The sequence below is a fragment of the Lepidothrix coronata genome, unplaced genomic scaffold (assembly GCF_001604755.1).
Source record: "Lepidothrix coronata isolate B3197 unplaced genomic scaffold, Lepidothrix_coronata-1.0 Scaffold334, whole genome shotgun sequence".
Classification (NCBI taxonomy): domain Eukaryota; kingdom Metazoa; phylum Chordata; class Aves; order Passeriformes; family Pipridae; genus Lepidothrix; species Lepidothrix coronata.
Genome location: NW_016690514.1, coordinates 182,821 through 198,140, shown reverse-complemented (window position 1 = coordinate 198,140; position 15,320 = coordinate 182,821). Strand labels below are relative to the sequence as shown.

Below are 15,320 nucleotides of genomic sequence, written 5' to 3'. Positions count from 1 at the left end.
AGGGAACTACAGCGGTGTCCTTGAAATTATGACAATTTTATTAGCTGTAAGGGGAATATCCTTCCTCAATGTAACTCAAATACCTTTTACAGAGTGGTGAACTTTCAATCTGTGTGTTTTATAACCCTTGCCATGCTGTGCAATAGCTCAGAAGATTTCATCTAGAGGAGAGATACCCTTTCAACACAAGATCATATCGCAGGGCAATTACAGCACTGAGACAACAGCTTAATTTCCCAAGGATCAACCCCTCTTGAGTTCTTAAATAAGTAATAAGGAAGTCTCTCAAAACAAACTTCCTCTGTTTGATACATATTTCAGGACAGATTGCACAGGCAAAATTTTAAGAGGCTTTTTAAAAATTATATTACTACAGTACAAGTATGACCAATAAAACAAACTGCTACAGATCTTTGTCTTTACCTTACTAAAGTCTGTCTGAGGTCTTTTGAAAAGAGTAGCTTGAGGCACACCATCACAACAGATGCCATGACAAAGAAGCAAATAAAAAAATACCCATGAAACATGATACCATCTAACTTTATAACAAAGCAACCACTCTACAGCTTCAGTGCAAACAACATCTTCCTGCGGTAAAGCACTGTATCACCATGGGCTACACATAGCAATTTTTCTTGCTTTTCCTATTTTAAACAGTGAATATCAGAAGAGGTGACAACAGCCCACTTCTGCACACACTCGTTTAACATGAGACAGTCTTTCACATGGCTTAAGCATAACTTTTTAAAAATTATAGAAATGCTTCCAGAATATTAGTCACTATTGAGAATAATGTAAATCTTTGTATTAAATTAAGTCAGCTGGCTACAGGTAGTATATTATGGCAATAACAGAAACCTGGTGAATAGCAGAAACAATACTGGTGAAAACAATTCCTAAATCACCTCATGGAGTTATGCTTAGGACATGTCCTTAGGACTACTTAAAAAATTCCCTCTCCCTATATTTTTCTTTCAGCAAAAATGTGAAGAATCACAACCTCTACTGACACAGGTGCAACTTTGTGTTCCAATCTTCTGGTGCTCTGAGTATGTACTACCTCTTTACAAAACAAGTTAAATATGTGCTCAAATCACCACCAAATTATAATGACACAAGACAGAACAAACTCAGGCCTCCAAAAAACAGGTTCCTCATGTCGAGGCAAGAACACAAAAGAAGTATATTCTTCATACACACAGTGCATCACATTCATCACCTACCAAGTGTCACAATCCAACACAGCAGTAGCCACAACTAGGTATCTGCATGGACTAAGGAGAAGTGGAAGTTCCACCTTTACTCAAGGTAGTTCAGCAAGGTATCAACAGGCTGAAGCAGCATTGTTATTAAAAATTATTCCAACTATTTTAAAAGTTCACATTAAAAGACAAATCTTCCAGAAGTCTCCGTCCAACCTGGCCTTGAACCCTTCAAAGGATGGGGTATCCATAACTTCTCTAGGCAACCTGTTCCAGTGCCTCACCCCCCTCACATCCTAATGTCTAATCTAAACATACTCCTCTTCAGTTTGAAATTATTCCCCCTTGTCCTGTCACTATGTGTTCTTGTAAAAAGTCCCTCTCTATCTTCCTTGTAGGCTCCTCCACCTACCCTCCCCTTGGGGGACCCTGAGCAGCCACTCAACGCAACCCCTTTCTTGTAGGGCAGACCTTCCAGTTTTACAAATCCAAGCACCTTAGCAGCAAGCTAAACCGGTGTAAAGATACACGAAAAAATGCAGCACTGTTCAGTGGACATGTATTGTCTCCTGAATGTTATTTCTGCACCAGGCACCATCACATGGCAAATTAAAGCTGTTAGCAGTCAGAAGCAGGATCTCTAAATTACTATATTATGCTAACATCACAAGGCAGGTGACATTTCAGAAAAAATATTTTCACGTATGTGTGTCACTTCCACTTATAAGAGAGTAATCTAAATTTTCTTTTTGTTCTTTGCAGATTCTAATCTGATTCTGGCAGTCAATAGGTATTTATTTTAGTGAAAGCACTCCAAAACAGTTATGAATAGGAGAAATGCTCATACATCTCCCAGAGCACTACCAAGTAGATACAGAAGTTCTGAAGATTTCCAGTTTAAATAGTTTGAGGGTTTTTTTCAGGGAAATATTGTGATAAATCCTATTACAAGCCTGACCCCTTAAATCTGTGGCAGTGAACGGGACAGTTCACTATTCCCTGTCATAAGACCAACTTGACACTTAAGACAGAACCACACACAAACTCTCGAGCTATTTTGGTAAAGCCCTGTCTTCTTATTTAGACACTGAGTAAGGCGATGGCACCACAAGAATCGAAACGAAATATGTACTTCAGAAAGGAAGAGATTTGTCATCAATTCTTTGATTGTTTTTTTGGGGGGTTTGCCTGTTGCCTTCTGATTGAAATTAGCTTTGAGCCTGTGTCTTGAAATCATCCCAGAGTTCTTCAAACACTGAAAAACAATTTGTTTTTTAGCAAGGTTCAAGAGCTCACAAAGACTGCTGATACCCACAGAAACACTCTAGCAAAACTTAACACAGTCAGAGTAGTCCTGTCTAACATGAGAGGTTTTTTTATTTTTTTTAAGGAAGACACAATCAGTTTACTTTAGTTTGATGCCAAACAAATCTAAATGATGTAAGAAGTTTTATGGATCAAAATACACTTTGTCAAGTTAGCTTAAAATTACAAGAAACCAGTTTGCAATGGAAGAATGAAATACAGTTTGAAATCTTTCCTTCCTATGTAGAATAGGCTTTCAGACTGAAAGAGGGAGAAGTAGAGTAAAAAATTTCCCCTTCAAATTTTTTTCAGATTCTCTATAAACAAAAAGCAACGAAAAAGGAAAATGCCCTAATGCAAGATCACTTCATTAGTCTCATAAACCAAACACACTAAATATACCAGGACCACCTTGCTCTTCATCTTTTCCCCTCCATAGATGCTTTTTAGAATTTTTGGGTATATCCTTTCAGGTTTGCTCCATACCCAGCAACCATCCACCTTCTACTTCTTCGCCTTTATGTCAAGACTTTTCCACAATAACTTTGCTATTTCCGAGGATCCTTCATGATTTCTGTGTGTTACCCAACCTAGTTTTTCCCAAGTGAGGTCATTAAATTTATCCCAGACTGCTTTTCTCATGACCTCCTTTCACCCTCTACATCAAGCTATCCCTCTGTACTGCCCAGACTTCTATCATCTGAGACATCCCACTCTTCCTTCTTTCATAAATAAATAAATGAAAGGGGAGGGAGGCAGGGAAAGACACACAGTTCTTTCATGCTTTGCATATCTCATGCTACAAGGAGGGTGGTAGGGAAGACAGGAGCAGGCTAGAGGACCCTGTAAAAGGGCACTATGTGCTGCTCCTGAACTAAATCTTTGATCAACAATCACAAAAGACACCAAAACTGCTTGCACTATGAAAGCAGGAAAAAGAACACTGCATTCCTCTATTTCTCTCTATCATTATGTTTCTTCAACGACACCAAAAATCAAAATATTCTTCACAACTTGCAACTAGAAATGCTGGAACAGATAAAATATAGAATTAAGATATTTTGTTACAGATATATATATAACATTGAGAAACAGAACTTTGTACAACTCTGTTAAGCGCACTTTGAAGCCTTTCTGCTTTGGAACATGAAAATCTATGTTACTACAGAAAGAAATGCATGTTTACAGATGCCTCAAAAGAAAATGTTTCTGGGCTGTTTTTGAGCAACTCCTGACTTTCCTGGAGTCACTTAAGGAACTGATTCTGTGTCTGAAAAGTAAAAGGTGTTTTTTTTCTTTTCATGGGGTGTTGGTATAAACTTGACAATTCATTCCAAAAGTATTACTTTCTGGACTCAAACTTAATATATGAGAAGCTTCAAATAAAACTGCAGTACCACTGGCTCACTCCAAAGCTACTTCTATGTTACTTTTATACACTGTATGGGAAAAGATTTTTATCACTGTTCCACACAACTTGCACATCTCACCTTTAAATCATCATGGCTACGGTAGTATTACCAAATTACAATACCAGTGTTTTCACAGAACATGCAGTGGCAGGCAACATTTGAGAGACCACAAAGTAGCCATCAAACTTTTTTATGTTTTCACCATCAAATATCAAGGTGTCAGGATGCAAAACCCGACAACAGAAGTTTGCTGCACACTCCACATGTGGCCTCCGTGATTCCCAGTTCTCTCAGGTAAAGGGACTGAAGGAAATCATGACTGAGTTTATTCTAAGGCAAAGACAACTAGGTCTACCACCACATACATGTCAGCATAATGTCCTAGTTAGGACAGCTGAGACCAGTTCATCACTGGATGGGTGTAACCCAAAACTGTGTATTCTATAGCCTTCCATGCCATTTCCCAGAAACTGTTATCAATGAACCATTTACACCATCTGCACACAGAGCCTGACTCCTCAGGCTATAAACTAGATGCTAAGAGGCCTGCAAGATAGGAGTTGCTCTTGTCCTCACACCCATTAAGGAACCCCCCACCCTGAGGGAGGTACTGAGCATTCCTGCCTGAACTGGAGGATATATAATCTTGGAGTCTTGGGACCTTTTTAACCAGTCGTGGGATCCAGAGGAATACTGCAGATCACCACTCTCAACCAGACTGCAACCACCACTCTCAACAAGATTGCAACCACCACTCTCGACTGGACTGCATCCACCACTTTTCAACCAGACTGCAACCATCATTCTCGACCGGACTGCAATTACCACTCTTGACCAGACTGCAACAGCACTCTCACCAACAGGTTTTCCCCTCTCCTTTTCCTTTGGACTCAGGGGGCCCAAAGAACACCACTCTGTTCATGCCCCAGGGTGCTGGGTTATATATTTGGGGTTTGTGGGTTAAAACCAATTGTTTGTCTGTATAATCGTACTTATTGTATTATTTTATTAAATTGTTATTCTGATTTATAATCTCTCTTTTGAGTTGAGTTCATTTCCCCTGCTGGTTTACCTTTAAACCAGCACACATAAAAAGGAAAAAGATGGCTGGGCCATATTTTGGTGTGCTTTTTAGAGGAGACAGAAGAAGGGCAATGGTATGCCATAAAGAGGATGATAATTGATGCTGTTGTTCGTAATAGGACCTTGATTTATCCTCACTGTGGTAAGTATACCCCGTCTTTCAGCTCGTCTCATGCTAATTTCAGTGAGATAGAATCCAATTGTCTCATGTCCGAAGCCAAGTTCCTTTCTTAAAAACCGTAATCAAAGTGAAGTACTGAACTACAATTTTAAATGTTTTCAACCAACCAAGTCATTTCTAAGATGGAAATGTCATACTCTATAATCATCTTTACATGCTTGGGCTCCTGCAGCCCTCACCATGTCTGGTGACTCATGGTGAATTTCCAGCCACTCAAATTAGAATCAGCTTTGCTTTTCTGTATCTCTGTGTTCCTCATCAATGCACACAACATTATGATCCCTAACCTGTCCTTTTTTCTTCTCAAGGTCCATTGTAGAACTGATTGTAAAATGAGCTGTTTGTAAACACACAGGCCACACTACAAATACAAGAGTTAGCATCCACAGGAAAGGACCGTCAGAAGGGAACCAGACGTGACAGAAAATGTCCCTACAAAGATCAAGTGTCAACAGGCAGCTACCTACAGTCAAGATGCACCTCCTACATGTTCTCTCTGTCATTGTTTATGAAAAGTGTCTTCTCAGGCAAGTTCACAGTGCTCAGCTTCACTATCCCATGTGTTTCAGTCAAGACTATTAAGCAACACTGTCCTGTTCCCAAGCCCTTCTGAGGGCAAAGCCTATGCTATCTCTTGATGATAAAAGTTGTACTTTGTAACTCAGCTACCTTCACTTCTAAACTGTGAGAATCCTTCCACTTCTTACAGCTTCAGCCTTGCACATCTATAGAGTCCTTGCCCTAGGAAGCTAAATGAAGCTGTCTAGATCTGTCTTTTTCTTAAGAATTAAAATCTGGGTTTTGGTCACCTTAGCTGCCAATGTAAATACCCAAAACAGTGCACAGTGCACAGAGGCAGACACCTTTCTGCTTAACTCCACAGGAGGCTCAGAGATGGTGATGAACTCTCTGATGGTTAAGAGATACACTCATAGCTTAATCTCATCTTATTTGCCTTCTCATTTTCTCCTACTGAACATGTGCATTGGGATTTTCTCCTACTGAACATGTGGAGCCCCATGCAGATGGGGATTACCCAAGGAAACCCTACAAGTGTTATCCTGAATCCGAACATGAAAAAAAAGTCCATTTTGGAAATATGAAACCAATATAAAGAAAAGCTGACAAAAGAGCATTGTTACAGCCAAAGGTAAAAACCAAAACAGGAGACAATAACAGTGATGTCAGATAGACATCTTTCTTTCTTTAAGAACTTGACAGGTTTCTAGCAGTTTTTCCCCTTTATAAAAAGGACCAAGTCTCCTTGTTTTTATATGCCCTGTTTTGCTGACTAACACAATGCAATCTGTACCATGTAGCAGTGCAATCTGCTGGATGTCAGAATAACGATCTTTTGTGCATAGACTGTTTATATAAACAATTACAGAAGAGTATCTCCCTTCACCATTGCCAAGCAGACAGAGGCGCTGTTTTTTGAACAAAAACACAATCGATCAGAATGAGACATTGATTTTTGTTATTATCATGGGCTGCAATACAGCATGTGAATGTAAGTTTGCACATCAGACTGTAGCAATCTGTGTGCACAAGTGCACAGCTTAATTTTAACCAGGCAAGCTCTAGCTCAAATCAGAAAAGGCCCCACAAAGAGCAGAGACCTCATGGCTTGTCACTTAATTTCAAATGGCCTGTGGCCACACTCTAGTTCTTCCTCCTGCTTTGTTATTGCACAATGCTCAAATAAATGAGTCTTTCAATGCTGTCTGAAGGTCTAATTCACCCTACAGCAAGGAAAAGAAAAAAAATTATCTTCTTCCTTCCTACAGATTCATCTTGGGAAGATGAAGGGGCTTTTCAGAGCAAACACACACAAATGAAAACAAAAATGATGGTAAATGATGCACTAAAGAGCACTGTCTCTAGAACAATGGAGAAATAGTTTTATATAGAATTTTGCAGATCTGTTTCATTCTGCCTCCAAGAATTTTACATACTGATATCTAGATTTCCATATCTTCTACAGTTCTTTAATGTCTTAAGATCTCTTATATAGAAAGGGCTTTTATAGGAAGAGAGCAGGAAGAGCAGGAATTATGCTTTAACTTAGAAAAATCAAAAACCAGAATAACTGAAATCTAAGTCTATGCCAGGTAGTTAGTTGGAGGGCACTGAACTGCTGCCAAATGGCTGTCAGTCTAGAAGTCAGGACTACGATGGCAAATGATACTAACAGTCAAAAATCTGATAAATGGAACTTTTGGATTCCATTTGCTTTTAAAAGGAAAGATTGACAAACATCAAAAGGAAACAGCTGAAACTGCTTGTGAGAAAGGGACCATGTCTTTTCAAATAAAAATAACAGCCTGGCTATGAATCAATAGTCCATTTAGAAAGGTAAGCAATAGCTACAAAAGTAAGTTAATCCATTCTCAACTTAAATGGGTTGTTTGTGGCCTTTTGAGTATTAAACTGCTGGAATATGTGAATAACACAGTAGGACAGTGCAGCACAAGCGGTAAATTTTGCGCAGCTTGCGTTACAGTCAAAGCCTAACTCATGTAAAGAAAATGTGCTGGTGACAGGTAAGCAGCCTAAGTTTTGGAGTCCAAATTCCTGCCTTCCTTTCAGTGACTTTGCTGGACTGGGAGCAATAGACCTTACAGACAGGAGCCAAAGCTTACCTCCAAGGGAGGCAATGGCGTATGCAGAAGCATTCAGCACCATTTGCAGAAGCTCTGACTGAATGGTACTAAGCTGCTGCTGGCACTTATGCAAATGACTGATAATCTTTCTTTTGATTCTGCACGTTGGTCTACCTTCTGTTCTTGGCTCATAGTGACATTCTATAAAGGGGTGGAGAAAACAACCTAAAAACAATCCTTCAAATCTGGGAAGACTTTAGCAATATATACCCTCACCAATGACAAAACCTGCACACGATGATGGATTTCTACTTTGCACTTTTCAATACGAAGTTACTATTAATAGGGTTTAGGTATAACATAAAACTCATGGAAGTCAACAGAAACTGACCCTCTCACCACTGCAGCTAATATTTACTCCCCAACCAGCCAACCAAACAAGAAAAAAAATACTGGTACAGAGCAGATAGAAAGAGCAAGTTTTTATGTTTTAATAAAACTTTGACCTCTTCCCCTCCCCATCTGTCTCACTAAAGTAGTCCACTGATGATAGAAGGTAGGTTCCTTACTGCAGCATGGACACCCAGCAGGTTACCAACAACTACCTAATGTGCTGCAAACCATAACATAAATTTATGTGTTTGTGTAGGTGTTGCATACATGTAGCCGCCACATACACTGCAAAGTGTTTGTGTAGCTGTGGCATACATGACAGTGTGCTCAATTACACAGACCTTTCTGAGCAGCTCCCCTTTTAATGAGATCATGTTGATCACACCACCTCAGGCTGAAATACTTGCTAAGATCTGAAAATATGCACCTTTAAAATCCCCAATATCTTCTTTTGTGAGGACAAAGTTCAGACAAACACTCTTTATTGTTGTTGTTATTATAATTATTAGCAGTGCCATGAGTCATGCAGTATGGAGGAATTCAGAAGCAAGGTTGGTTAACCAACCAATGGTATTTGTTTACTTCTCATGTCATTGCAGCTATGTTTTTCCTCTAACACGTATTTAAAAAAAAAGGAAAAACAAATAAAAAATAATGATAGTTTGCCTGTGGTAGATAATTGTTGATCTATATAACTGACCATCCTTTAGAAATAACAATCACCAGGAATAAATTTCACTAGATTTCCAATTAAAAGCCTGCTGTGTTTTTATAGATCTTTGTCTGCTGCTCTCTAGTAACAGATGTGAAATGGAAGCTGTAATTAACGCTTGGAGACAGGAACTCACTTTGAACTACATTTTGAAAACATTATCTGATGTGTGCAAGCATAACATTCTAATCATGGAGGTAAGTGGCTATGTATAGACACCTGCCATGCAGTTTTAGCAACAGTGTTCTCTGCTCTCCACATTTCCATGGAAAGAGCTGGTGGAGAAAAATTTACCCCATCTTCCCAGTAGCACAAGAAGGTGTGAAAAACACTGTGATTCACCAGCACACCTTTAAAATTTTTCTACTGTAAGCACGGAGCAGTTAAATAAACAGAAGTTTCCTCAGTGACCATGGAGCAGATCCTGTAAACCAATTACTTAGTACTGCTCTACAGCATTGAATGCCTCTGGAGAGGAACTATGCAACCACAGTTGGGTTGCAGACAAGACCAGGATAAATGTAGTTCTAGGGACTAATGTAACAACTAAAGGCTTGGTTTAAAGGTACTATAGTTATATATATATATATATATATATAAATGTGTATATATATATATGTTTTATGGTACTAATTAATGACACAATTTGTGTGTACTGTTGTTTGGGGTTTTTTAAGTCAATGGCCCACACTTATAACACTGAGCATGATAGGCCAAGGACCAAGGCTGTTAAGCTGCCCAGGATGTTGTAGGGGGCCTTGATACACATTCTTTTTAGGTTCAGTATCTGCAGGGGGTGCGTCCAAGTGTTTCCATTTAAGAAACTAGTCATGAGTTTTCATCTTTATAAGTAAACACTTTGGGGCTATGGTTTAGTGGGCATGGTGGTATTCAGTCAAAAGCTGGACGTGGACGTTGGAGGTCTTTCCCAGCCTCAATGATTCTATGACTATTAGTTTCTACCGATCTTCCTTTGTTTCTCTGCCTTTATCTGCAACTTGTGTCCATGTTAGAAGACATTTGAACAGGAGTGCTATCAAAGTGTATGCATTATGTCTGTCTGCATTTAACCATGACTTTAGTGTGCCCTGCCATTTTCTCAGTAACATGCAGGAACATTCACTTCCCGCTGACCATCGTAACATGGCACAGAGCAACTGCACTGGATCTGAAATGAATTTTACTGAACTCAGGAAAAAAAAAATTCAAAACCTAGACAAACAAGACACAGAGAGCAACTGACCTAGATACTAAAGTGTCTGTGTCTGCAAACAGAATTAGAAAAAAACCCCTATGGTGATTATTGATTAATACTGCACAAACATCAACTAGTTGCCTACGGGAACTCTCATGACTTTAAGGGAGATAAATTATCTAATTACTGCAAGCTTCAAAAACTACAACTGAGCATGTTGCTTAAGTAAATAAACACTAATAGATTTAAAAATCAATGCATAAATAACTGAATATACCTTCTAAGAACAGATAGAACTGAGAATTTAGTGTAATGAAATGTCTAGGAGCTCTGTAAGCAACCTTGTCAGGGAAGAGATAAGTTTTCCAGTTTAACACCTTTTTAAAAAATCGGATAAATGTTGCTTTTCCATCCAAGTTATACTATGTTTGTTGCTTCAGCTGAAGAGAGAAAAGAAGCCAGCCACAAAAACTGAGCTCCTAATTACCATCATCCTCCCTCTGATGTGGACGTGGCTGCTACAGCACTACATGTCGACGTGGCTGGTACAGAACTTCTCACATACATGCAAGCAAACATAACAGATGGTTATAATCACTGGTGGGCAAACTGCAGCCCTAATTTGAAAGTGAATAAAAATAGATTATGTTGTCCCTCACCCTTCCTGGCCACCACACCCAACTGTTGGACAACCTGGAGGTCACTCTATGCAGCAGGGGAGGGCAGCAGGGGGACTGCCACACCTTAACCCATGCAGCATGCCTCTCTGGACATAGGTGAACATCTTCCAACTAAACAGGACAGGCACGTGCCAGATCATCATCACTTCAAAGGGGAACATGCCTACCTAGCACTTCACAGCTTAATTCAAAAGAAAAAAACTAATCAGAAGTGCTTTGAAAATTGTTTATTGCTTGAACTCATGCAAATGAGGGTGGATCTGACACTGAAAACCTCTGCCCTGACCTGCACAACCTATACTGCTGTTATTTCCGACCTGCCTCTCACCTCAGCAAAAGCTGCACTCATCTTCTGCTCTGCTCTCCCGAAATTTGCTGCCTGCATCAGTAACTAACTGCTGGCCACAAACAAGACACCCACAGCTCTTCCAGAGCCAGCCCAAACACCATAATTTGTGCGTCTTGCAGCACAATCCATGCTGTGTGGTTTATGGCGTCCTCTCCAAGGCTAAGCTGGTCTCCTCTGTAGTGTGTACTTAACTAAAAGTAAACCAGAATCAACAGCTCTGGGAACAATCCACCTTTGAACGTCAACAAGAACGGCTGCCACAGCACTTGCCCTCTCCACATCCTGTGTCCTGTGATGGTCTTGCTTCAGAGGTGACCAAATCCCCCATGTGCCTTCACAAAAGGCTCTGTGTTAAAACATGGGCATCTTCCATTTTTAGCACTAGTGTTTATATTTCCATATTTTGCCACGTACCAGCCTAGAATGCAAGCTAATCTGAGCATTCAAAGACAAGCATCAAATCTTGTATGCTGATGTCTAGAAGCTGGACCTTCCGTGTCCCTTGGGTGTTCCCAAAGGGAGTAAAATGGGAGAGAAGTAGCAATGAAAGCTCCTGGACCATGTGATCACTTGCATCCTAAGAGTTGTCCTTTCCTGGACAACAAATGCAGTGATAGCCCAGAAGCAAAGTTTCAGATAAAAGCAGTATTAATCACAAAGCCTGAAAAAGTACCAGACAGGAGTCTACTTTAAGGAACCAAGAAAGGACTTGTACATCCTATCCTTCTCACAGGACAAAAAGGGAAAGCATACACTCTTTTACAGAAATTCAGACAAAAGGTTATTACAAGCAGATGTCAACAGACTTGACGCTGTTGCAAAAAGATGGTTGCACATAGACAAGAACGACTTTTTGTCATTCACCTTCTTGCAAACAGCACAGAATCAGCTAAGAGTCTCAACTCATTATATTCAGAGCCAGGCATCATTCACACTAAGAACACTGTGTGCTAGATCCTTCTTCTTCCCTGTCCAAGAAATAGCAAGAAATACAGAAAATCCTCTGCTGTCCCTTTATAGCTGCAGTTGTTGGGAGCAGCAAAGAAAGTCGCTGACATGTTTGACAAAACTTGGCATCCATAGCAAATGACTTTATAGTATTAATTAGGAAGCAGTGAAAAGTTTAGGAACATGGGTATGATTATGTGAAACAAAGATGTTATCAAGTAAGGGAAGATTAAACCGAGCTCAAACATCTGAAGATATTTATTTAAATGCTCACTGCTGGAGAATAAGTTCTTCAAATACAAAAAACCACACAAGTTAACAGTGGAAAATCTGCATAAATAATTGTATTTCTGAGAAAGTAACTGTTTAAATTTCCATTTAATTGTTTCTTCTATATTTTTAAAATCATACATACTTTACACTACAATTTAGTATATTGAACTTCATATAATTTTTATGTGTGTGGGAAGAAGCAACCCCCAAAACTTAAGTCCCAACTAAGCGTATTCCTTATTAAAGTACAAAGATGCTTCCTGGTCTCAATGCCACTGAGAAGACTAACAAAAAGCTGCCAGACTCAAGAACCACACTAACATACTTGTAATAGTACAAGCCTGTAACTCATAAAATGCCAGTGTACACCTTTGCATATCTTTTTCCCCTACTCAGACTGTGAACAAGGAGGAGTATAAAACTGAAGTAAGAAAGGACTCATAAGCTAAATGCCAGGACGCAGCAATTATGTGGTGGTTTGTATTCAGGGATGACAAGAAGTCTTTCAAAGGGATGATCAGCCCCTTAGCCCACAGCTGAGAGTGGCACATGCCTTCCCAATTTATCCCCAATGCACACGGGACAAATACAGCCAAGGTGATGAGGCAGATACAAGAGACAATGTGTGCAGTAGATGAAGCAATTCCTGGCCAAGGGAGATGGCAAATGTACAATCTGGAAAGTTTTGATTGCTCCTGACTTGAACTTCAATGGTTTCTATTGTCCTATAACAGAACTAGTTTGGTCCCAAAGCAGAATGATCAAGCAAGTATGAATGATAAGCTGCAAGTACACCTTCAACAAAGGTAAACTTAATGTACCTCTCAGTCTTTTTTTTCACTTTAAACATTAAACATTAAAATACAATTGAACTGTTTGACAGAATTAAAAAATTTTGGTTTGGAAAGACACAGTTCATTGTACAATGACAACAACCTCTCCTACAATACATGTTTCTATATTTATGGAGTTTCACAAAATTACTCAAGGCATTTAATCAGCTTTCCTTGGTGTTTTTGCTCCTGAAGCCCTCTCCTGCTAAAACACTACTACTGGTACAGCAGGAGTGGGGTACAAATGAGGTTGGAGAAAAGAAGATGCTTCTTAAATCCAGTCCTGATTACACATACAGAACAACAGGGAGGCTTTCATATGCATTTCAAAACACACCTTTTTTTTCCCCGGACCAGACCACCTTTTCAAGCACGTTTCAGGTGAAGTGGATTCAAAAGATTAAGGAGTTAAATTAGCAAAACTAAAGGGACAATGTGTATTCAGTAGCAACTGGAGATCTGTCATCATTAACAGCACATAAACCTGTTTGTCTAGGAACCTACACCACGCAAAGCACCAAGGATCAGAACACCCTAAACTTGCCTTGACAAGCTAAGGAATAAGCTAGGACACGTCTCTTCAGAATAAGGTTATTCTATGCCTCACCAAAAAAATCACCCACATACACAAATGCTTTTAAAAAACAGACATGTCCTCCGAGTGCACATCATGACTCAAAAAACAATATTTTTTTTATTTTGACTCATACTGAGTATCATATTCTAATCTGACAACACTGATGGAAAACTAAACTTTTATCAGGTAGCTGTTTTTCCTCACACGCAGGACTGTTCACATATGCTATTAATTTTTTTGTTTACTGATTTTTCTGAAATGAAAAATGGTTAATTTAATTTGAGAAAAAAAAACATAAATAAAGACTCATGTAAAGAGAACTGCCTCAAACTTAGGATTCCCCCTGCAAGCCACTTCAAGGGTAATGTGCACAGGAATACCATTTCATTATGCCCTTTTTTGCTTATCATAAAGAAATTTCTAAATATAGAGAACATTTAATTTTACACTTTTATATGTTTATATTTAAAAATAAAGAAGCCAAACTTAATAGATGAAGCTTTAAATAAAGCATGTATATGGCCAAATCAAGGGCCTAGACATGTGACACAAACAAAAGTCATTTGTGTTCTGCAATTATAATGAAAGAAAAAAAAAACTAAACCAACAAAACGACCCACCACTGAACCACTAAAGAGTCTGATTTTGCAATCTGCAACTGCTGCTAATATTCCTTCTATCTTTCTCCCATTTAGTGTACTTCCAGATTCAGGAAAGATTCATATTTAGTTAGTTCAAGATTAACAAAAATATTTCAGGCGCAGGTAAATCTAACGATAAAAAGCTTCACGACAGAGTTAAAAAAAAGAATTGTGTGGACTAATGCATAGTTTTTGAAACTGACTAACAGACTCCAAACTCCAACTATTTGTATTTAACTGCACAAATCCTCAGCTTGACAATAGTAATGCTTCTTTCCTAATACCCTTTCTACTACAGTAGAAGAGGGGAAGCTGATCAGGATTGGATCTTGGCCTGGCAGGATCTCAAATGGCAGTGACAGACTAAACTCCACCACATCCTCTCTGGTGATGTATACAGGACATATTGTTGGGGCAGAGTCTAAAGGAGAAGAGAAAAACAAGAGCCCTTTACACAACCCTGTCACTGAAAGTGCCAGTTTTTCAAGGCTTTCGAAGGATTGCCTGGCCAGCCCTGAGCTACCTTCTCCTTCCATCATTATTGATGAGAAGTCACTAGATGAGGCATACTTCAGCTTTATGTGGACACATAAAGTACATTAGGAGAGCAGATAGCACAGAACAGCAAAACATATACAGCACTTAAAACATTCAAAAACGTTCCCTCTGGATATTTTTCTAAAGTTTAGAAAAAACTTACGTAGATTTTATCTTGCTGATATCGCTGGAATAAGTTGTGCATAATGGAGCCTTCATGGAGATCTACAAGTGCTGCCATGTCTTCCACGCTCTCTGTGCTTGTTTGATGCATAGGTGTTACTTTTTGGTGTGTGATCGTGCTCTGTTTATAAGTGAATACCTGAAAGAGGGGAAATAAAGACAATATAATAATCAGAGCACACATTCAAACACTTCCATCTGAGAACGGAGCTT

General features: G+C 39.2%; 1 protein-coding gene across 2 annotated transcripts in view; it reads right to left on the bottom strand.

Moving 5' to 3' along the window:
• The window catches only part of MYO10 (myosin X), a 162,937-nt gene that overhangs the window by 76,575 nt on the left and 71,042 nt on the right, over positions 1-15,320 (bottom strand). For both annotated transcript variants that reach the window (XM_017838359.1, XM_017838360.1), the window contains one exon: positions 15,088-15,246. In XM_017838359.1, the coding sequence (XP_017693848.1) occupies positions 15,088-15,246 (159 nt within the window). The remainder of the gene's footprint in view (positions 1-15,087; positions 15,247-15,320) is intronic.